The sequence below is a fragment of the Artemia franciscana genome, chromosome 9 (assembly GCF_032884065.1).
Source record: "Artemia franciscana chromosome 9, ASM3288406v1, whole genome shotgun sequence".
NCBI classification, from domain to species: Eukaryota; Metazoa; Arthropoda; class Branchiopoda; order Anostraca; family Artemiidae; genus Artemia; species Artemia franciscana.
Window position 1 is genome coordinate 11,059,616 of NC_088871.1, and position 23,854 is coordinate 11,083,469.

The window sequence follows — 23,854 nt, forward strand, 5'->3', positions numbered from 1 at the left end:
GTATGTTCAACGATTGGCAAGCTTCTTGAGAAGCTTATAAATAATAAATTAGCACGAAATGTGATCATGGCGACAAGCAATTTGGTTTTTGGGAAGGTCTTGACGTGCAGAACGCCCATTCAACTCGTCAAGCTATTCTTGAAAGGCAAAAAAGGCAAAAGTAACCTCCATTTTTGTGCCATTGACATTTCAAAGGCTTTTGACTCCATTCTTCACTCCCAAGCAATTCTGTCTATCTTTAGAAGTGGAGTTAATCCATTTTTTTGCACCTGCCTCTGGCAGGTGCAAAAAAAAAAGGTGCAGTAGTGTTAAGCAAGGTTCTGTTCTTAGTCCAGCAATATTTAATAACTCTACTAGAGGATTCACTCGACATATTCCACCATACTTAATTGAGCCATATATCAACGCAAATCACTTGTTTTATGCCGATGACATTTTTCTCTTGGCCGACAATCTTGGGGGCACTCCCGAACGTCTTTCAGTTGCTCCTTCCAACGCAGAGTTTCTTGTCTTTGGACTAGAGATAACCTCAGATGATATAAACCAAGCAGCTTATAATTGTTTCTTTGAAAGAGAAACTAAAAAAAATCTTATGGTCTTCTCACCAGGCTAAAAGTCCAGCTTGATAAGAAAACCCTTGGTCGGCTATATAATGCGTTTTTTGCACCAGATGTGTTGTTTTTGACACCTATTTGGAAGTTTTTCTCTCCAACAACCACTACCCTGAAGCACTTTCCTCTAGCAGGCTGTATTTGCTTTCCAAGTCAAGCCAATTCTTGTCTTCTAGGGAATAACCGTCTGGCAGCTTTGCGCCAGTCTTGAATAATTGAAAAAACAATGGAAAGCTAAGCTGGCTTTTCCAGCTCAGGAAAGAAGGTCTTACAAGACTTAAAGTCTTAAGTTATGCTAGTGTGAAAGGTTGTATGGCGTCGTATGAAAGCGCCATTAAACTCTACTAAATCCAACAAGTATGGTCCATGGCAAAGTAAAAGCACTGAAGATTTTGAAAGTCTATAATTTCTACATAAAAGTATTGCTGTCTGGTTTTTAGTTGCACCTAAGTATGTGTCATCGCAGAGTAAATACCTACCTACACCATAAAAAAAGAACTGGCGATAATTCATCAACAACTAACGATAAATACCAATTAGATACTATTGGTAAAAGGGTAGCCATCCGGTAAAAAGTACATTATATTGATGCAACTAATAAAAACAAAAACTATTCCATTTGAGTTTCTTTTCAATTACATAGGTCTAGTTGGTTACGCCCTCTACCTTTCTGCTTTTGTGGCAATAGAGGCTTGGCTTTTAAGTATCCAAGGGTTATATGAACCTCAGAAAGAGGCATCAACTGAGCTAAAATAGGAGGGAATATGCCCCCTAGATTTTCTTGCCCCCCTAGATTTTGAAAAGTGCCTTTTTTGGTATTTTCATTGAAAAATGCCCGTTTTCTTGCATTTTCAATGACAAAATTGAAAAAAAACGATAGAATTACCCCTCCCCCCAAAATTCTTCCCTGATTTTCACGAGTTGACGTCATAGACCACATAAACTTTAATCATAAGTCCTTTTCATCTAGGACACTCGAATTTTTTTTTATTGTTGACTTTGTAAAAGTGTATAACAGCCAAATGTAACTAGTTCGGAAAATTGTTGTGGTAGGTGAATGAAAATTCAAGAACGGGTCTTCTGGATCAGGGCTAGATAACCTGTTTTAAGCTTCCATGCTACTTGCAAAGCTAAAAAAAAAAAATCAGTGAAAACTGGTTTATTATAGTACACTGACATACAAACGTGGACTAAGGAGCGTGTATATTCAAGGGTGTCTATTATAGGATGCGGGTCAGGATGTCTTCAGCCATATAGAAAACAAAAAATACACAGAGTTGCAATTCATTCACTGTAAAGAATTGTTTGAAATTCAAAAGAAAAAATTGAAACGTTTATCAAAGAAAAAGAGAAAAAAAGAATTTCAATAGCGGAATTCACACCTACTTTGGCTGAAACAGTTTCTTGGAGACAGGAGATGTATAGGTGAAAGCAGAGTAACATGGAATGTAACCCTCTATTTAACCCCTTCACAGAAGTGGACTATATCACTTCGTAGCATAGTCTTTTAACTTTGGCTATCTGTTTTACACTAACTTGGGAGTTGTATATCATTTGATGAAAACTTATCACAAGATCAGCATTTTTGAAAGTTCGTATGTTCTCTTCCGTTAAAAGCTCCTTTGAAAAAGTGAGCAAAAATCGTCATAATTTCCTCTTTTCCCATCTAGAGCTTCTGTTTTTATTACCAAAAAAGTTCTATATTTACTAAAAGATTTTGGAATTTAAAAAATCTAACTTCAGCTTAGTTTTTAGCTACCTTGGGATTTTGGACCTGGGCGCCCCCACCTACAACCGAACAGCCTATACTCCAATCTTTCCAGCTCCCTATAAAACTTGATATACAGAATCCAAGGGTATATATAAAGTCTGAAAAACTTCGCTAACTTTGTCAAAAGAACTTGCAATTGAAATATGCGTGGTGTTTAAGCTGGGCATTGAACATCAAATCAAACGATATCCTCGTTTCTTTGCTATCTCATAATGGAACTGTTTATAAGAACATAATGAGTAGAATTTCACCAGATTTCAGAGGAATAATCCCTGCCTCCTGCCTAATATACGCTACTGTATAAGAATCACGAGAGTTTTTTCCATTGATGGCAGTACTGGCTACATATGAGATGACTTTATAAATTAGTAAGCCTGACTACATTCATTCTATATTTATCAATAGATATGGCTATAGCATTAGCTGATTATTAAGACGAAAGAAGCATTCTTTAAGCATCTTAAACCGAGGAACAATTGACTTAACTTTTTCGGACTTTGCTAGTTTCGCGGACCTAAAAAATCAATTATAAATGAACAGGTTTTTCCAGGCTTTAGCTGACTTTCGCTAATGAAATTGGATCCTGTTTCTTGAAGAAACTATGAAACCCTGGACCAAAGAGTATTGGTAACTCATAAGAGTGGAAACTGGCGCTAGTGTAAAAAAAAATCAACGCCTCGCTCCTTACTTGCAGTTAAAAAACTTTTTTTTATTTAATAATATTAAAGAATCGTAGTGTGAAAGAATGTCGATACTCATGTCTGTATAATTAAACCAGGAACAGCGGAAAATTTTTACCAGAAAATAAAAGATTACTCAGAAAATGCGCAACTTATTCGTTATCCATAAGCGTAACATAAATTCAAAAATGTTGCAATATACAATAACAATAATGTTACATCTATAGTACTATAACGTAAAAAGTAACGAATTAGTTAAAACGTACCAAGAATGTTACGGACGTATCCTTGGTGGCAACCCTGGTCCTTCTCCCGCTCAAAGAAAAACAGGAATATTTTCGAATTTACTCTTAAAAAATGCCCTATCTTGTGTTTATTAAATTATAAAAAAACAAGCTTTTTAACTGCAAGTAAGGAGCGACACTAAAACTTAAAACGAACAGAAATTATTCCTTATATGAAAGGGGTTGTCCCCTCCTCAACGCCTCGCTCTGTACGCTAAAGTTTGACTCTTTCTCACAACTCTACTTTTTAAACCAATAAAACACTTTAGCGCAAAGAGTGAGGCGTTGAGGAGGGGACAACCCCTTTCATATACGGAATAATTTCTGTTCCTTTTAAGTTTTAATGTCGCTCCTTACTTGCATTTAAAAAAGTTTTTTTTTTAAATTTATTTTCTGAACGTTTTTTAATTAATGCATGCTTTGATTTTGGCTCACTGCACATGAATAATTAACACAAAATTTGCATATTAATTTTTTTTAGCTAAATTGCTTTGTCATAGTTTTGATCTAACGATTTTGATAAAGAAAGGGGTGGGGGAGGAGGCCTAGTTTCACTCCAAGTTTTGGTTACTTCAAAAGGCAACTAGAACTTTTTATTTTTTTACTAACGTTTTTATTAGTAATAAATATACGTAAGTTACGAATTAACTTACGTAGCGAAATTTTATATTTGTATATTTTCATTACTTATATGAGGGGGTTCTCCCCCTCGTCAATACCTCGCTCTTTACATTATAGTTTCAATTTGGTCCCAATTCTTCCAGAATGACCCCTGAATCACAAAGGCCGTAGAATAAACAGTTGAAATTTAAAAGAAAATACTTTAGCGTAAAGAGTGAGGTATTGCGAACCCCCTTATATACGTAATAAATTCTGTTCGTTTTAGGTTCTAATGCTACTCCTTAATTCCACTTGAAAAACTTTTCTTTAGTTATTTTCCCATTGTTTTTTTTTTTTAAATAATGCTAGAAAATCCTGCGGCCCCTTCATGGAAATTTCCTTCCCTCATGATAAATTCCTCCATTGAAAGATCCCACGTAACCCCCTCCCCCGACCTCCCCTTTAACGTGAAAAAGTCCCCCTGAAAACGCCTATACACGTCCCAATAACCATTACTATATGTAAACAATGGTCAAAGTTTTTAAGTTGCAGCCCCTCCCCTGGGGACTGTGGGGGATTAAGCTGTCCTTAAAGACATAATTATTAGGTTTTCCGACTATGCTGAACAAAATGACTATCTCAAAATTTTGATCCAGTGACTTTGGGAAACAAATGAGCGTGGGAGGGGGCCTAGGTACCCTCCAATCTTTTGTCACTTAAAAAGGGCACTACAACTTTTAATTTCTGTTAAAATGAGCCCTCTCGCGACATTCTAGGAGTACTCGGTCGATACAATCACCCCTGGAAAAACAAAAAACAAAAAAAAACAATTGAACACGCACCCATGATCTGTCTTCTGGGAAAAAATACAAAATTCCACATTTTGTAGATAGGAGTGAAACTTCTACAACAGGGTTGTATGATACGGTGAATCTGATGTTGTGATTTTGGTTAAGATTCTTTGACTTTTAGAGGGTGTTTCCCCTATTTTCTAAAATAAGGCAAATTTTCTCAGGCTCGTAACTTTTGATGGGTAAAACTAAAGTTGATAAAATCTATATATTAAGAATTGGTGTAAAAAAGCGAATCTTTTGATGTAATTATTTGTATCAAAATTCCAATTTTGAGCTTCGGTTACTATTGAGCCGGGTCGCTCCTTACTACAGTTCGTTACCACGAACTGTTTGATATAGAAGCGGCCAGAGAAGATTGTTTCTCTTTTATTTGTACACTGTAACTATTCCATAAATAATACGATATTAAAAAAATCCTATGATATTTTTCTATTTTAAAAAAATATTAATTATTCGCTAAAAATGATCACAGTTCAATTTATTGGTGTATATAAAAATGTTTATACATAAATTTACTTTAAATGGCACCAAAGTCAAATTTAACATGATATTCTAGAAATTTCCATCTACAATGGGAATCTAAACCATTTTGATCAATAAAACCTATATAAGTTGAGAATTATATTTTATAACTATAATTTCAACAAAAAATTGGACTTTTTTTTAACTGTTTAAATCAGTGGCGTAAATTCGTCAAAATCCTAGAGGGGGGAGGGCGAAATTGGAGCCAATTTTCTCAAATCAAGTAAATGAAAGCAAAACTAAAAAATAAGTCATTTGGTACCGTAAACGTACTATTTAGTATTATAAAGATAAATATGTATTAAGAAGAAACTGATCTGTTTTGGTGATGCTTGAATTACGCAGATTTATCTTAGTTTTGACAAGATTTTAGAAGAAACTAAATTTCAGCTGGGCGACAAACTGGAGTCTAGTGGGAGGGGGGGCAAATCAAGGTATGGGAGGGGAAGTTGCATCCCCCTCTGCCCTACAGTAAATCACGCCCCTGGCTTAAATTCCAGCTAAAGTCTTTATTGGAAATCTTTTTTTTTTCAGAGTATGAGTGTTGATTCCCCGCGCCATCCAATCGTAGTTCTGTTAGTACATTAAAACTATTATTAATTTTCTTTTGCACACACTGCAACTGATCAAAAGTTTTGACTGAAATAATTTCAATCGTAATCAAATATTTTAACTCTTAAGCATAAAAAAATGAATTAAAAGTTTATGAATATTCTTAATTTTAATCATAAGCAAAATGCGTCAATAAAAAACAAGCAGAAATTAACTTAAAAATATATTTTCCAAAAACGAAGTTTTAAACTTTAGAGTAAGAGTTAGGTATTGTGGAGGAGCCAACCCCTTCATATATGGAATAATTTCTGTTGGTTTTGAGTTTAAATACTGCACCTTAATTTCAGTTAAAAAACTTGTTTTTTATTCTTTAATCTCTGATTGTCTTTCAAACAATACCGGTAAATCTGACTCTCCCTCCAAGAAAAATCCCCATCTCTCACGAGCAAACTCTTCCGTGGAAATTTATACCGCGTGAAATACATCCCCTCCGTAAAATTCCCTCCGGACAGTTCCATTCTCGCTGAAAATACCCCACCCCACAATTGAACTTCTTGCAGACGATTCAGCCTCAAAACAATTTCCTTAGCATACTTTAATTTGAAAACAAGTTGAATTCCCTACCGTGTTCTCGATCACTCTGGAAATCCCCACTTATTTGGAATTTTTCCCGTAGAAGTACCCGAATAATTCCCTGGAACATCTTCTCATGGAAGACGAAGAGAGTTGGCGAAGAAAAATAAGAATTGTGTCAAATCTTCCAGTGAAAAATTTCCCCTGGAAAGTTAACTCCCCAAGAAAAATTCTCCTTATGGAAACCCACACCAAGCACAAAATCAGCCTCTCCCAAATTATGTCGTATACTCCCCAATAACAAATACTATAGGCTATGTAAACAATGGGCAAATTTCATAACTTACAGGCCTTTCCCCACGGCCTGTTGGGAGTCATGTTACCCTTAAAGACATAGTTATTGGATCTTTAAACAATTCTTAACAAAATTACCGTCTTAAAGTTTTGATATGATAATTTTGGGGAAAAGGGGTGTGGGAGGGGGCTGAGTTGCCGTTCAATCTCTTTGGTCACTTAAAAAGGGGACTAGAACTTTTAATTTTCGTTCGGATTCACCCTCTCCCGATCTTCTAGGACTCTCAGTTTGATACAATCACCATGAAAAAAATGACACACATCCGTGATCTTTCTTAAAAAAAAGCAAAATTTCACCTGGAAGTGCCTAAACTAGCAAAACCGGGACCGACAGAAAGACAGACCGACAGAATTTGCGAACGCTTTATGTCACTTGGCAAATACCAAGTGCCATAAAAATAGTTTTGGTATATTTCCAATGCTTTAAAACCCACAATGAAAGAGAATAATTTCATCCAAAGCTATTTATGCAAACTAATTATAAAGAGAAATTTTTGACAGAAGCATGCTATTATTATGAAATTTAACGATCCTTTTAATAGCCCACAAAATTAATATTAACCACTCTTGATTGCCCACCAAAGTGATAACAAAATTTAATTGGATGAATATGGCAGGTTCCAATGTTCGCATGGATTTATACACAAGGAGATGGGCCACAGTTGTCTTAACTATCTCTCTTCCTTGATTTCGTTGACTTAGTCTCTTGTTTCTTGATTGCCCACCAAAGTGACAAAAATAAAAACTTTGTGGGATATCTAAGTTTTGTATAGACCTAAATATAAGGAATTGGATGGAGTTGTCAGCATTATCTCCATCTCTTGATATCATTGACTTAGTTTTATTGCCCACCAAAATGAAAAAAATCAAATTTTACGAGAAGAATATAGCTGATATCCAAGTTCTTTATAGACCTAAATATAAGGAACTAGGCTATAATTGATATTATTAAAACTCAATTTTATTTCTTGATTACCCACCAAAATGACATAAAATGGCTTTCTCATAGTTTTGATCGAATGATTTTGAGAAAAATAGGAGTGGAGGAGGAGGTCTAGTTGCCTTCCGATTTTTTGGTGACTTAGAAAGGCGACTTGAACTTTTAATTTTTTACGAATGTTTTTATTAGTAAAAGATATACGTAACAATACGTAACTTACAAATTAGCTTAAGTAACGAACTTCTGTATTCTCATGTTTTTATTACGTATATGAGGATGTTCACCCCCTCGTCAGTACCTCGCTCTTTACACTAAAGCTTAAATTTTGTCCCAATTTCTTGAGAATGACCCCTGTATCACAAAAGCCGTAGAATTAATAGTTGAAATTACTAAAAATACTTTAGCGTAAAGAGCGGGAAATTAGAAGGAGGTAAGCCCATCATACGCGTAATAATTTATGTTCGTTTTAAGTTTTAATGCTTCTCCTTACTTTCAGTTAAAAAAATTTTCATATTTAATTTTTCATTCCGTTTTTATGGCACTTGGTATTAACCAAGTGACATATAGCAATCGCAAATTCTGTCGGTTTGTCGGTCTGTCGGTCCCGGTTTTCCTACTTTAGGCACTTCCAGGTCAGCTAAGACGATGAAATTTGGCAGGCATATCAGGGACCACACCAGATTAAATTAGAAATAGTCGTTTTCCCGATTTGACCATCTGGGGGGAAGTGGGGGGGGGGGCGTTAATTCTGAAAAATTAGAAAAAATGAGGTATTTTTAACTTACGAACGGGTGATCGGATCTCAATGAAATTTGGTATTTAGAAGGATATCGTGTCTCAGAGCTCTTACTTTAAATCCCAAACAGATCTAATGACATTGGAGGGGAAGGGGGAAGTTGGGAGGTGGGAACCTAAAACTTGGAAAACACTTAGAGTGGAGGGATCGGGATGAAACTTGGTGGGAAAAATAAGCATAAGTCCTAGATACATGATTGACATAACCGGAACGGATCCGCTCTCTTTGGGGTAGTTGGAGGGGGTTAATTCTGAAAAATTAGAAAAAAATGAGGTATTTTTAACTTACGAACAGGTTATCGGATCTCAATGAAATTTGATATTTAGAAGGATATCGTGTCTCAGAGCTCTTATTTTAAATCCCAACCGGATCTGGTGACATGGGGGGGGGGAGTTGGGAGGGGGAAACCTAAAACTTGGAAAACACTTAGAGTGGAGGGATCGGGATGAAACTTGGTGGGAAAAATAAGCACAAGTCCTAGATAAATGATTGACATAGCCAGAACAGATCCGCTCTCTTTGGGGTAGTTGGGGGGGGGGATAATTCTGAAAAATAAAAAAAAGGAGGTATTTTTAACTTACGAACGGGTTATCGGATCTCAATAAAATTTGATATTTAGAAGGATATCGTGTCTCAGAGCTCTTATTTTAAATTCCGACCGGATCTGGTGACATGGGGGGGGGATTTGGGAGGGGGAAACCTAAAACTCGGAAAACACTTAGAGTGGAGGGATTGGGATGAAACTTGGTGGGAAAAATAAGCACAAGTCCTAGATACATGATTGACATAGCCAGAACAGATCCGCTCTCTTTGGGGTAGTTGGGGGGGGGGGTTAATTCTGAAAAATTAGAAAAAATGAGGTATTTTTAACTTACGAACGGGTTATCGGATCTCAATGAAATTTGACATTTAGAAGGATATCGTGTCTCAGAGCTCTTATTTTAAATTCCGACCGGATCTGGTGAGATGGGGGGAGTTGGGAGGGGGAATCCTAAAACTTGGAAACACTTAGAGTGGAGGGATCGGGATGAAACTTGGTGGGAAAAATAAGCGTAAGTTCTAGATACATGACTGACATAACCGGAACGGATCCGCTCTCTTTGGGGTAGTTGGGGGTGGGGGTTAATTCTGAAAAATTAGAAAAAAGAGGTATTTTTAACTTACGAACGGGTGATCGGATCTCAATGAAATTTGATATTTAGAAGGATATCGTGTCTCAAAACTCTTATTTTAAATTCCGACCGGATCTGGTGAGATGGGGCGAGTTGGGAGGGGGAATCCTAAAACTTGGAAATACTTAGAGTGGAGGGATCGGGATGAAACTTGGTGGGAAAAATAAGCATAAGTTCTAGATACATGACTGACATAACCGGAACGGATCCGCTCTCTTTTGGGTAGTTGGGGGTGGGGGTTAATTCTGAGAAATTAGAAAAAAGAGGTATTTTTAACTTACGAACGGGTGATCGGATCTCAATGAAATTTGATATTTAGAAGGATATCGTGTCTCAAAACTCTTATTTTAAGTCCCTACCGGATCTGGCGACATTGGGGGGAGTTTGGGTGGGGGAACCTAAAATCATGGAAAACGCTTAGATTGGAGGGATCGGGATGAAACTTGGTGGGAAAAATAAGCAGAAGTCTTAGATACGTGATTTATATAATAGGAACGGATCCGCTCTATTGGGGGGGGGGGGGGTAATTCTGAAAAATTAGAAAAAATGACGTATTTTTAATTTATGAAGGAGTGATCGGATCTTCATGAAACTTCATATTTAGAAGGACCTCGTGACTCAGATCTCTTATTTTAAATCTCAACCGGATCCAGCGTAATTGGGGGGGGGGGCAGTTGAGGGGAACCGGAAATCTTAGAAAATGCTTAAAGCGGTGAGATCAGGATCAAACTGGATGGGATGAATAAAAACCTGTCTAAGACACGTGACTGACATAATCAGACCGGATCTACTCTCTTTGGTGGAGTTGGGGGGGGGTAATTTTGAAAATTGAGGTATTTGTAACTTAGGAAAGGGTGACCAGATCTTAATGAAATTTGATATTTAGAAATGTCTTGCGCTTTAAAGCACTAATTTTGAATTCCGACCAGATCTTGTGACATTGGGGGGAGTTGGAGGGGGAAACCGGAATTCTTGGAAAACGTGAGACTCGGGGTATTTTTATTTTACGAAGAAGTGATCGGATCTTAACGACATTTGATATTTAGAAGGAATTCATGTCTCAGAGCTCTTATTTCAAATCCCGACCAGATCTTTTGACATTGGGTGGAGTTGGAGGGGGAATCTTAGAAAACACTTGGAGTGGAGGAATCGGGATGAAGTTTGGTGGATAGAATAAGCAAATGTCCTTGATACGTCATTGACGGAGCCGTACGGGATTCGCTCTTTTTGGGGGAGTTGGGGGGATGGGTTCAGTGATTTGGCGAGTTTGGTGCTTCTGGACGTGCTAGGACGATGAAAATTGGTAGGCATGTCAGGGAGCTGCACAAATTGACTTGATAAAGTCGTTTTCCCAGATTCAACCATCTGAGGGGCTAAAGGGAGAGGAAGAATTAAATTAAAAATTAGGTATTTATAACATACGAGTGGGTGATAAATTTTGATATTCAGAAGGACATCGTGACTCAGACCTCTTATTTTAAATCCTTGCCTTGTCACAAGTGCCATATGAGCTCCTAGCTCTTGTTTTTAAATAATGCTTGAAAATCCTGCGCTCCCTTCATGAAAATTTTCTTCCCCCATGACAAATCCCTCCAAGGAAAGTTCCCCCAACATAACCCCTCTTCTCAACCCCCCTCAACCAAAAATCCCCCTGAAAACGTCTGTACACTTCCAAATAACCATTACTATATGTAAGCACTGGTCAAAGTTTGTAACTTGTAGCCCCTCCCACGGGGACTGTGGGGGAGTAAGCCGTCCCCAAAGACATAGTTATAAGGTTTTTCGACTACGCTGAATAAAATGGCTATCTCAGAATTTTGATCTGGTGACTTTGGAAAAATAATTAGCTCGGGAGGGGGCCTAGGTGCCCTCCAATTTTTTCGGTCACTTAAAAAGGGAACTAAAACTTTTCATTTTTGTTACAATGAGCCCTCTTGCAAGATCCTAGGACCACTTGGGCGATACAATCACCCCTGGAAAAAAATAAAAAAAAATAAACACGCATCCGTGATCTGCATTCTGGCAAAAAGTACAAAATTCCACATTTTTGTAGATAGGTGCTTGAAACTTTTACAACATGGTTCTCTGATACGCTGAATCTGATGGTGTGATTTTTGTTAAGATTCTCTAGCTTTTAGAGGTTGTTTCCCCCCGTTTTTTAAAGTAAGGCAAATTTTCCCAGGCTCGTAACTTTTGATGGGTAAGACTAAACTTGATAAAACTTATATTAAAAATCAGCATTAAAATGCAATTCTTTTGATGTAGCTATTAGTATAAAAATTTAATTTTTTTGAGTTTTGGTTACTATTGAGCCGGGTCGCTGCTTACTACAGTTCGTTACCACAAACTGTTTGACATTTTGATCTCACCAGCTATAACACAAATAGTGAGTAATAAACAATCTTAAATTGTAAGATATACGCTTTAAGTTATCTCTATACAACAGAGAATTTTAGGTTATGATAAAATTTTAAAGCTAGTCTATAGTCACATGATTTCACATCGATCTTGTCTACAAACTAATCATGACACGTCCTTTTCAGAACCAAAACAAGAGCCAATCATTGGACTGAACCATTGAGCAGAAATGTTACAAAATTAAACGAAAAGAAAAATTAAGCAACAATTCTAAAATGCTTTATTTTTATACTATCAAAAGTGTCCTTAATCGGTTGGATTTTGCTGTACTAAAACTACTATATCGTTTTGTGTTTTCAGTAAAGCGCTAGTTTTCTATAATCCTACAAACATAGGGAAATATAATTAGTTGGTTTATTTGTACTACTTTTATTGACATATGTTAGATGGACTGTGAAGCAATAATTTTTGTTCGTTTTAAGTTTCATCTCCGCTCTTTACTTCCCTAAAAAAACTTTGTTTTTTGAAATTAATCTTTGTCCATTTTTAATTTAAATTTGATGTGGAAGTAACACTACAAGTATTTTTTTCTGGAGGGAGGAACCCCTTCATATACGGAATAATTTCTGTTCATTTTAAGTTTCAATGTCGCTCCTTACTTTCAGTTGAAAAAATGTTGGTACTTCTTTGTTATATAGAACACATGCGAAAAATTGTATCGCGAATATGAGATAATAACTGGTTTTCATGGCCTTTATACCAGACAATTAGCTTCGGCTCGGTGGGAAAATACATTGTAGCTATATTTCAATTAAATATCTAGTTGGTATTTTCATTAGGTTAGGTTAGAATAGGTTTGTTTAGGTTACGTATATTTAATATATACTATGCTATAGCCTCCCCCCCCCTAATGTGGAAATACATAGCCCAAATTCGTTTCTAAACTATTATATTTTTATCTTACTTAGGTATATCTCATTATGATTAACCTAACTTCAATTCTCACGTGTGTTCTACATAACAAGGAAGTACCAAAACTGTTTTTATTTTGTTTTTATTCTCCTCAACACCCCGCTCTTTACGCTAAAGTTTGACTCTTTCTCACAACTCTACTTTTTGAAACAATAAAAAACTTTAGCGTAAAGAGCGGGGGGTTGAGGAGGGGACAGCCCCTTTCATATACGAAAAATTTCTGTTCGTTTTAAGTTTTAATGTCACTCTGTACTTTCAGTTAAAAAAACTAGTTCTTTTTTAATTTAATTTTTTGAACGTTTCTGAAATAATCCAGGTTTTGATTTTGGCTCACCGTACATGAATAATTAAAACGAAAGTTGGATATTAACTTTACTTTCTTTGGATAAATGGCTTTCTCAAAGTTTTGATCGGACGGTCTTGAGAAAAAAGGGTGGGGGAGAGAGCGTAGTTGCGCTCCAATTTTTTTGTTACTTAAAAAGGCCACTAGGACTCTTACTTTTATTTACGGACGTTTTTATTAGTAATAGATATACGTAACTTACAAATTAACCTACGTAACGAACTTCTATATTCGTATATTAAATTAAATATATGAGGGGGTTCACCCCCTCGTTTCACTAAAGTTCGAATTCTGTTCCAATTCTTTAAGAATGACCCCTGAATCACAAAGGCCGCTTAATTAGATTAAATAGCTCTTTTGAAACTACTAAAAATACTTTAGCGTAAAGAGCGAGGTATTGAGGAGGGGACGAACCCCCTTATATACGTATTAATTTTTGTTCGTTTGAAGTTTTGAGGTTACACCGTATTTTCAGATGAAAAAAACTTTTTTTTTATTATTATTTGATATCGTACAAGTACCTTCCTCTGTTTTGGATCAGAGTTGAAAAATGTGTCTGTCCAGACGACAAAATATTTTTTTGAAGTACAACTTCTTATTTATGCAATTGGCAACAAAAATATACAAGGTTATTTGTATCATTTTCAGGATTGGCAATCAGAGGGTTATTTTCCCCAGAATTTTCTAGAAAAACTTCTGAGATTTTCGCTTTCAATTATGCATAGCAACTAGAATGTGCATAGTGACTTGGCTTGGTTATTTTCGTTTCATGGTGTGAACTGTCTTCTGCTAGAATTTAAAATTTCAATAGAGGAGCACTAAACTAGTTCATTTAAAAAAAAAACAACTTACCAGCGCAGGAAGATCCAACTACAACATAATTGTCTTTACATGCATCGCGAGAAGCAGGTATATCTAAAAAAGAATAAATAATTTTCAAAGAAAGGTCAAATTCAAGTAAGTTCACAGGAACCGTTTTTGGAGGGAGAGTCCTAATAAAAAAAAGAAGAAATTAGCAACTTGAATAAGAAATGCCCAGAAATTTGGAAAAACTTAGAATTTCGGGATGACTAGGTTTCGAACCCCCTCCCCCTGCCGCAAACGCCCCTAGTCACATTGTTATACATTTTAAAGATCTTCCCTGGATTTAGATCGAGGGAGTATTCACCCTTAGATATATTTGCTTAGTTTGCCTATGGTTCATGCGATTTAGCGACAAACCTACAGTAGTACTTGCACCGAAAGAACAAGATATTTGTTTGATTCAATAATTAACAAGAATCAAGTATATCTAAAAAGGATTAAAACATTGTCAAAGAGTGGTCAAATTCAAGTAAGTTCACAGGAAATTTTTTTGAAGGGAGAGTCGTATAAAAAACAAGAAATTAGTAATTTGAATAAGAAATACCCAGCAACTTGGGAAAACTTGGAATTTCGGGATGACTAGGTTTCGAACCCCCTACCGTAAACGTCTCCAATCACATTGTTATACATTTTCAAGATCCTTCCTGGATTTAGATTGAGGGAGTATTCACCCTTAGATATATTTGCTTAGTTTGCCTATGGTTCATGCGATTTAGCGACAAGCCTAGTAGTACTTGCACCGAAAGAACAAGATATTTGTTTGATTCAATAAATAACGAGAAGCAAGTATATCTAGAAAGGATTAAATAATTTTCACCAAGAGCGGTCAAATTCAAGTAAGTTCACAGGAACTTTTTAGGAGGGATAGTCCTAATAAAAAGAAGAAATTAGTAATTTGAATAAGAAATACCCAGAAATTTGGGAAAACTTGAAATCTCGGGATGAGTAGGTTTTGAACCCCCTCCCACAAACGTCCCTAGTCACATTGTCATACATTTTAAAGATCCTCTCTGGGTTTAGATTGAGGGAGTATTCATCCTCAGATATATTTGCTTATTTTGCCTCTGCTTCATGCGATTTAGCGACAAGCCTATACTAGTACTTGCACCGATAGAACAAGATATTTGTTTGATTCAATAATTAACTATCACTGAGCAACTATTGCTCATAAGCTATTAGAAACGAAGTTGCCGTTCACTGAGCCGGAATAATGATGTCAATCAAATTATTTCTCAGAGAAAATTAAACTATATCTTGCTTAGAAAATATAGGCTTAAAATCCTACATCTATTGATAGGTATTGATGTAAAAACTGCTTCAATACTTGTTGAAGATGTAAAAACTGTGAACCACATAAAAAAAAATCTTGCCATTCTTCAGATGAAAGATCCCATCCACGCGGAGGTGGTTTTAGGGGAGGGACAGAGGCATTTCTTCTGATAGAAGAACTTTTAGTGGCGCAAAATTTCAAATAAGTAATCTAACGGTTATAATCATTTTGTAATTTTTGAAATTTTATTTTTATCAAATAAAGTAGAGGACACTGATAAGAAAAAAAATATATTAATCAATTAACAAAAAAAAAATAAATGAAAAATCCAGGCAATTACATAAAAATAACACAATAATTTAAACAAAGATTATCAATTAACTAATAAGTTGGAAATAGTTCTGTCAATAAAGAAAATTTTGTTAAAATCTGGCCTAAAAATTTTGTGGGAGACAGGGGGGAGGGCTAGTCAAAATTTTTCCCGGAGCGCAAGAGAGGCCAGAACCACCACTGCATCCACGAAATATACAAGTTAAACAGATCAATGCAATGGCTGGTAGTGGCTTCTATCGTGTTGTTTGATTTTAAAACTTGGGACTCAAAAGTAAAATTAAAAGTAGTGAAATGGCGTGTTGCTCGTCGTTCAATGAACGACGGTTGGATGGCATTTAAAAAAAACGCTTATAAGCACAAAGTAAAACTGAGGTTTTACAAACAGACGCCTTATTAGTAAAACCGAGGATTGGATGGCGATCAAACGCGAAAATGAACTCAGTTATTATATGATAACACCAATGCTACACAAATAAGCACAATTTCAAATATTAAAAGTTCCAACTGATAAAATGTTTTACTAAAAACTTAATAAACAATCTTAAATAATTATTTTAAGGTCTTTCTACTTCCCAGTAATTCCTCTACTAAATTCGGTTCACGTAAATACACAGATACCTTATCTCACATGCGTGAGCTACTAGGGTTGCCTACTCGACACATTTTATGTCAAAATCACAATTTCCATGTGCCGAGGTACAATAATATAAACGGGCAACTCCCCAATCACTTTATAGAAATCTTTTTTATATTTATCTGAATTATCTGAATTCATAATAAAAATATATTAAATCTTACGGAAAAATTATCAGTAATCAGATATTATTAAGCATAGCTTTACTGGACAATTTGTAATATAGATATCTCATCAACAATTACTGATTGAAGTAAAGCAACATGCGTGCGCGCAAAACACATTTTTTGAAAGATAAAACTCCTATGTTAGAAATCAACCTACTACCTCATTGTTTTGGACTTTTGTTCAGGGTTTTCATTTTCACATATTATATGTCACAAACTAAGGTTTCAATTATACAGTGACATTAAAAAGCGACGTATTTTTTTAATTTATGACGAAAAAGAAACATTCCCCAACTGAATATATGTTTTGTTAAAGAAAATGTCACTTTTCACCATACTGATGCTTTTTCACGTTTTTTATTTGAGAAACCAGGTTTTGCCGGTGTTGTCTTAAGTAAAGGATTTTCTCCAAAGTAAAGAATTAACGTATTTATACGAGTTTTGTGATTTCACAGTAAGCCATTTTGTATGGATCTGTTTTGTTTTCACTGTATTTGATGTCAATTAGGCACTTGGGAGAAGTTTACAAAGCGTCTTTTGGTGAATAAAAAACTGACCCATTTTTGGATGCCCAGGCAACACATTCAGGGACCAAAAAGTTGGCAGTCCTTTCAGCTACTAGAGATTCTCGCGGAAATAAAAGAGTTGCAAGTAATTCTACAAAAATGACTGAGAATTAAGCTTAAACAAGAATAAACCACTAGTGATTCCACAGAAAATGTTTTCGAAGGAATTTCTGAAGAATCGCTGAGCAGAACCTTCAACTTCATTGAGCAGAACCTTCAACTTCACTGAGCAGAACCTTCAACAATAAAAAAACTCTTTCTTATCATAGGTGGCAACTACATAGAGACCTACGCATGCCTTAAGTGAGACTTTTAAGGCTATCACGCAAACATATAAGACGCATTTAGACATGATTTTTAGGAAGAGCCTGATTCCTAAAATGATTGTGATCCGTAAGCCCTCCCCCTCACGCCTCAACAATGTAAAACGAGAAAAAATTACAAATAATAGCGACAGTATGTTTTGAGCAAGGACACAAAAAAAGTATATAGCGATTTTGCAGATGAATCAATAGATTAGGAGGAACTACTATTTATCATCCTTTTCACTCAAAACTAGATATTTTATTTCTCACAGGAAATGCACTTTAATATTGGTCAACCCATTGGGGCCAGAATGAAGTATCAACTAAAACAAACTGTACAGTGTACGGTTGTTCCGACCAATCAAAATTTTTTTTGTCAAATCATTCATTGATCACTAAATTGATAACTAAATTCTACCTTTCTTTTCGGAATCGAATATGACTTTGTTAAATCTTTACCCTGAACTTTAAAAACGTGGTAGTTCCTTTGCAAACTGCCATAACCCCTCCAATAGCATAACACAAACTGAAAAACAATCCTGCTGACAGTTCGAACCCAGGGGGTTCGAACTATTTGACCCCCGAACCCAGGGGGTCATTTACTTATTTTCTACCAAATATTGCCAAAGTTCTGCATGATACTTGAATAGAAAAGTCAAGCACTGTTTGTGAACCCTCCCATAATTGTTTTTTGTAACAACCATTTCCAAATAAGTATGTTTACGTAAAAACCTCATAATAAGAAAAGATCGTGGTGACATAAATATAAAAAACTTAGGTAATTTTTTTTAAATGTGTAAAAAAGGGACACAAAAAAAATCCTACAAAAAAGCACTTACATAAAACAGAAGAAAATACAGAATTAATTTTTATGGGGGGAGAGCAATAAAATTTTTACTCCCCCATGGGTTTTCCCCTTCACAGCCTGTGAGTTGTGAAATTTTTAACTCATGGGTTGTTTAAAAAAGTTTGATATTTTATCTCAATTCTTTAAGAACGACTCTTAAAACACAACAGCCGTTTAATTGGAATAAGAAGCTGTTTTAAAACACTAAAAAACCAGCGTAACGAGTGGAAGATTGAGGATGGGACAAATCCACTTATAGACGGAATAATTACTTTTCGTTTTAGGTTTTAATGTTGCTCCTTACTTTCAGTTGAAAAGCTTGTTTTTTTACTAGCACTAAGATTAATCAAAATAATAGTTTCCATTCCTAATGTATATTTTCTCTCTAGAAAGTTATTTTCAAAAAGCGTCTCAGAACTGTCGGCTACTATTGGCCGTGATTCACTCTTTACTAGGTTAGAGCTATCTCTGCAACCATGATCATTTTTTCTTATTTGTGTGTCTACAGAAAACAGAGTTTCCACTCCCAGAATTTTCCCCAAATTACTAAGGATAAATACTCACAAACAACAGCATGATATATTAAGAAAATGTGGCAAAATTTATACTTAGGCCTTTTTGGTCTGAAATGGCTTGATTATTGTCTCAGTTATACACACAGAGTAGTGGCAGTAATTCACAGAAATGAAAAGGGGGTTTGCAGTGGGAGGAGGCAGTTGCCCCCTCCCACTGCAAGCCTTACGCACAGGTCTACGTTGAAGTGGGTGTCGTAAAATGTCCCTCTCATTGGAACAAAAACATGAAAAGCACATTTTGGGCCTAAATTGTTAATTTATATCTGATATAAGTCGGGGGGGGGGAGTCTAATCCACATTAGGATAGAATTTGCTCAATACTCTCTACTCGTGGGAACATATTCAATATTCTCTCAGCTAGCATGCACACACATGTAAGAGTTTATAATTTAATTTTTGCATTCGATACAAAACAGCCATAAGATTCATATTTTGGCATTTCTTTTATTATAAGTAACAACAATATAAAAACAAAACAAGTCCTCCTTGACCCTACTTGCTTTCTGGGCATACATACACGTGAAACATAAACAGTCGAAAAGATGAATTTCGGAGGCATGATTTTCCTTTCGAGCATGCATGTACACTATTCACAGCTAATCTCCTGAAGAATAAGATACAGCCTAGAACATAATGAAACTAACAGGTTCCTCTACCTGGATTTGAAGCTGATAAAAAGTTTTGTTACCGTGTTATGAGCTCAGCGTGACCCAAATTGTAAATTCAGTTACTTTCACAAATAGAATTTGTCATATATCTTTTTGAAGCATAGCTCCCACACTGAAAATTTTCTAGATGCTGCCCATAGATGTCACAAGAGAAGTGGCAGGGGCAGTTCTCCCACCCCCTTAGGCTAATGGGAAAAAGGAAGAAAAAAGTTTCTATTTCTAAACAAAGGCCTCTGCATATCCCCCCTCCTTGTCTGTCCATCTTAAAAAACCAAGTGATTTTTATTTTAATGAAGCTATTGAAATTTAAAACACATTAATTTATCACCATCAAAATTATTGATTGGTAACTTACCCCCTTTTGCTGTATAATTACACACATAGACAAAGAAACACCGTCAGTGAAATCAAGAAATAGTAAAACGGATGGATAATATATAATTTGTGCTATATATTTGTGCATTAGGGTGGGGGTATATATTTGTATATTAGGGGAGGGGTAATATAAAATAAAGGGTTTTTAGGAATTATTTGAGCAAGTATTTTTGATTTTCTTTTACAGTTGTTTTCAGAATTTTGTAGAATTTCCTTTTTAGGAGGAGTGACTAGCATCCTAATTGCTTCAGAAACTTGCTGCCGGCTTCGGGGGTGGACCCAATATTCCCAAGATACGAGCTCAGCCTACTTCAGCCTATATTATTTCTTTACTGTTATAAAGCATACCCTGTATTTAGCTGCTTTTCCAAGTTGTGTGATTTGTATTGAACGGTAAAGTCTAGAATAGGAAGCTATGAAAAAGCGCAATATATACCTGTTAGACCAGGTTTTGTTTATATCTGCACGAGGTGGTTTTTACGAGAGTGCCCATGGTTTGACTGTAGAATCGTCAAGTCACGAAAAAGCATGGGGAGGGTGGGTCGGTATTGAAATTATCTTCAAGGCCTAGGGAGCGGGCCAATTTTTCTAATTTTTTCAACGAAATAATAAAAGCATTTTTACCATTTATATGTAAAAAATACTTTTTCAAATTCTAGGGGAATCCCCCCAATTAACACCCCTTTTCTGTCTGAACTTAAAGTTCCACTGAATGCAATTTAGCTAATATGACAACAATTGGCTACTTGATGTTGAAGATGTTGTATTAATGCAATGAATCTTTTAAACTTTTAAGAAATCAAAGTATTGCTTCTGGGCGAAAACTTTTTATACGTGGACAGCTCTATTTTAAACGTTAACACATTCATCAGAGTAATATCAAGGAAGCAAAGATGTTCATGATAATACGATATTATAAACCCGACAAACAAGCTTAAATTACAAACGTAAGTCTTCAATTTGAACTAACCCAACCCCCTTCCAGTGCCTGTAGATACGTAAATGTAGTAGGCTACATAATAAAAGATACCATACTGTACATTAATGAGCCACTAACAACCCCACAAGAATATTCTAGTGGGAATTTCTGAGGAATCATTGAGTAAGACTCCGTAGAAACCAACTTTCTTCATTTGTAGTTTCGGTATATACGGAGATTCAAAATGTATTCAGCGAGGCTTGTGAGGGGTCTTATCACACAATTCTCACAAGGAAAGAAAAGAAAAAAAAATACATTTTATGGTCTACTGAAGGGAAAATTGTAATAGCAAAAGAGTAGTACAATCTTTTCCCTAACCGACAAATAATATAATTATAAATAATAATTAAATAATAGCCACAACTGTGACAATATGCACCATCATCCCTTTAATATGGCAAGATATAACCATTGGATAGGTACAAAAACTCCAAAAATCATTATAATAATAACTTTCTTCTTTTAAATTATGCATAAAATTTCTATTACACTGGTTTTTATGGTTTTTTTTTTCATGATTTTAAACCTGTTTCATCTATCCAACTGTTCTCAGTTCTGTTGTAGTGACATGACGCTGTTCCCAGCTTTGGACGCAAAAACTTACGGCTTTGGCTGAAACACGAAGAAATCAAGCGATGAAAAAAATATAAACTTAGGGCTTGGTCTGTTATTGCTATGGGGGTGGGGTATAATTGTCATGTAAAACTTTACTTCTTACCCTACCCCCCCCCCTAATGAAAAAATTTTGAACCCGAAAAATACACTCTATGAATTTTGATAGCATTACTCTTTTCTTCCCGCAACTTGTTTACCGTTTGCTGTTAAATTTATTGAAAGAAAAGAGTCATGCTGTCGAAAATTCACTGATTATTTATAAACTCTAATATATTTTTTTCAATTACGGGGGTAGGGTGGTGGGAACTTTAGGTAGTAACCATTTAAGAATGATACAGATACGTATTTTAAAATGTTTTAAAGGAGTTTTTGGAACTTACAGGGTTTCCTTTTGAGAGTCGGAATGTTAAACTGATATCTCGAATAGTACCGTTCTTTTTTTTATGGAGTTTCGTTAAAAGTTTTTTGCTATTTTCCGCCACGCTTGGCACAGTATCGCAATGCTTGCGCAGTTTTCACAACCTCTTCAAAATGCTTGGTATAAGTTCACCATACTTGGCACGTGCCTCTTGGTGTATATGATTTCTGAGAAACAGCGACCCCTCGCCTCTTAAACCATTACTTTCCGAACACAGCAGAAACTATGAATATATAAAAATGAATAAAATAGAACCTGTTGTATTTGCAGCAATGTCAGTAGTCTCCTCGCAATTAACAAATCCCAAAAGGAATAACAAAGCCAAATGGTAGATCATTTTCAATTTATGCTCTTCTCGCCAAATTACTCTTCCAGTCTCACACCTTATGTGACTCAAAGTCAACTGTCTCATGAGAATAATTTTTGGTATCATGTTGATGTTAGCTTCTTCGGTAAACCTTGACGCCTAAAGCAGTGCCGGAAAGTGGCATGATTAATTAAAAGAAATTTAGTGAAAATACAGTGAAGCTCTTTAAAGAAGTGTTTTTCGGTTAATTCATTTTTTTAGATTTTCCTCAGAAAATTAATTTCAAAGAAGTCAAGGTTTTCTTCAGTATTTTAATTAATTGCGGTCTCTTGACACCACGGCTCATTGCACTGTAGGAAAAAAGAGAAAACCAAGAGTTAAGAGCTCATATGGCACTTGTGACGAGGCCAGAAGAGCCAAGAGCTCACATGGCACGAGCTCCAGCAAAATTTCAAGAATCAGTAGATTGACTTAAAAGGAAAATCAGAGGCTTAATACCGGTCATGATTTAAAACAAGAGCTCCGAGACACGAGGTCCTTCTATATATCAAAATTCGTTAAGATCCGATCACACTTTTGCACAAAATACCCCATTTTTTCTAATTTTTCCTCTCCCTTCACCCCCCCCAGATGGTCGAATCTGGGAAAATGACTTTATCAAGTCAATTTGTGCAGGTCCCTGACAAGCCTACCAATTTTTATCGCCCTAGCACGTCCAGAAGCAGCGAACTCGCTAAAGCACTGGACCCCCCTAACTCTCCCAAAGAGAGATGATCCAGTCCGGATACATCAATCATGTATCTGCAGCATTTGCTTATTCTACCCACCAAGTTTCATCCCGATCTCTCCACTCTAAGTGTTTTCAAAGATTTCCCCTCCAACTCACCCCAATGTGACCAGTTTGATCGGGATTTAAAATGACAGCTGTGAGACATGAATTCCTCCAAAATATCAGATTTCATTAAGATCCGGTCACCCGTTCGTGAGTTAAAAACAACTTCAATTTTTCTAATTTTTCCAAATCACCCCCCCCACTCCCCCAAACATAGTGGATTCATTCTGATTTTATTATTCACATATATAGGACTTGTAATTATTTTTACCACTAAGTTTCATCCCGATCTCTACACTTTAAGTGTTTTCCAAGATTTCCCATTCCCCCTCCAACTCTCCCCAATATCACCAAATACGGCCGGGATCTAAAGCAAAAGCTCTGAGACATGAGGTCCTACTAATATTAAATTTCATGAAGATCAAATCACTCATTCGTAAGTTAAAAATACCTCATTTTTAAAATTTTTCCTCTCCCTCCAGCCCCCCAGATGGTCAAATCGGGGAACGACTGCTATCAAGTCAGTTTCTGCAGGTCCCTGACACGCCTACTAGTTTTCATCGCCCTAGCACGTCCAGAAGCACCGAACTCGACAAAGCACTGGAAATACCTTCCCCCAACTCCCCCAAAAAGAGCGGATCCGGTCCAGTTATGTCAATAACGTATCTAGAACTTCTGCTTATTCTTCGAATCAAGTTTCATCCCGATCTCTCCATT

At 36.0% G+C, this 23,854-nt stretch overlaps 1 protein-coding gene across 1 annotated transcript in view; it reads right to left on the reverse strand.

The window, feature by feature from the left end:
• LOC136030993 (uncharacterized) overlaps positions 1-22,446 on the reverse strand; it is a 56,934-nt gene extending 34,488 nt beyond the window's left edge. Inside the window, exons 1-2 of the mRNA XM_065710153.1 lie at positions 22,254-22,446; positions 14,235-14,297 (exon numbers count right to left, since the gene is read on the reverse strand). Of these exons, the coding sequence (XP_065566225.1) occupies positions 14,235-14,297; positions 22,254-22,431 (241 nt within the window). The 5' untranslated portion in view covers positions 22,432-22,446. The remainder of the gene's footprint in view (positions 1-14,234; positions 14,298-22,253) is intronic.
• Positions 22,447-23,854: the final 1,408 nt, after the last annotated feature.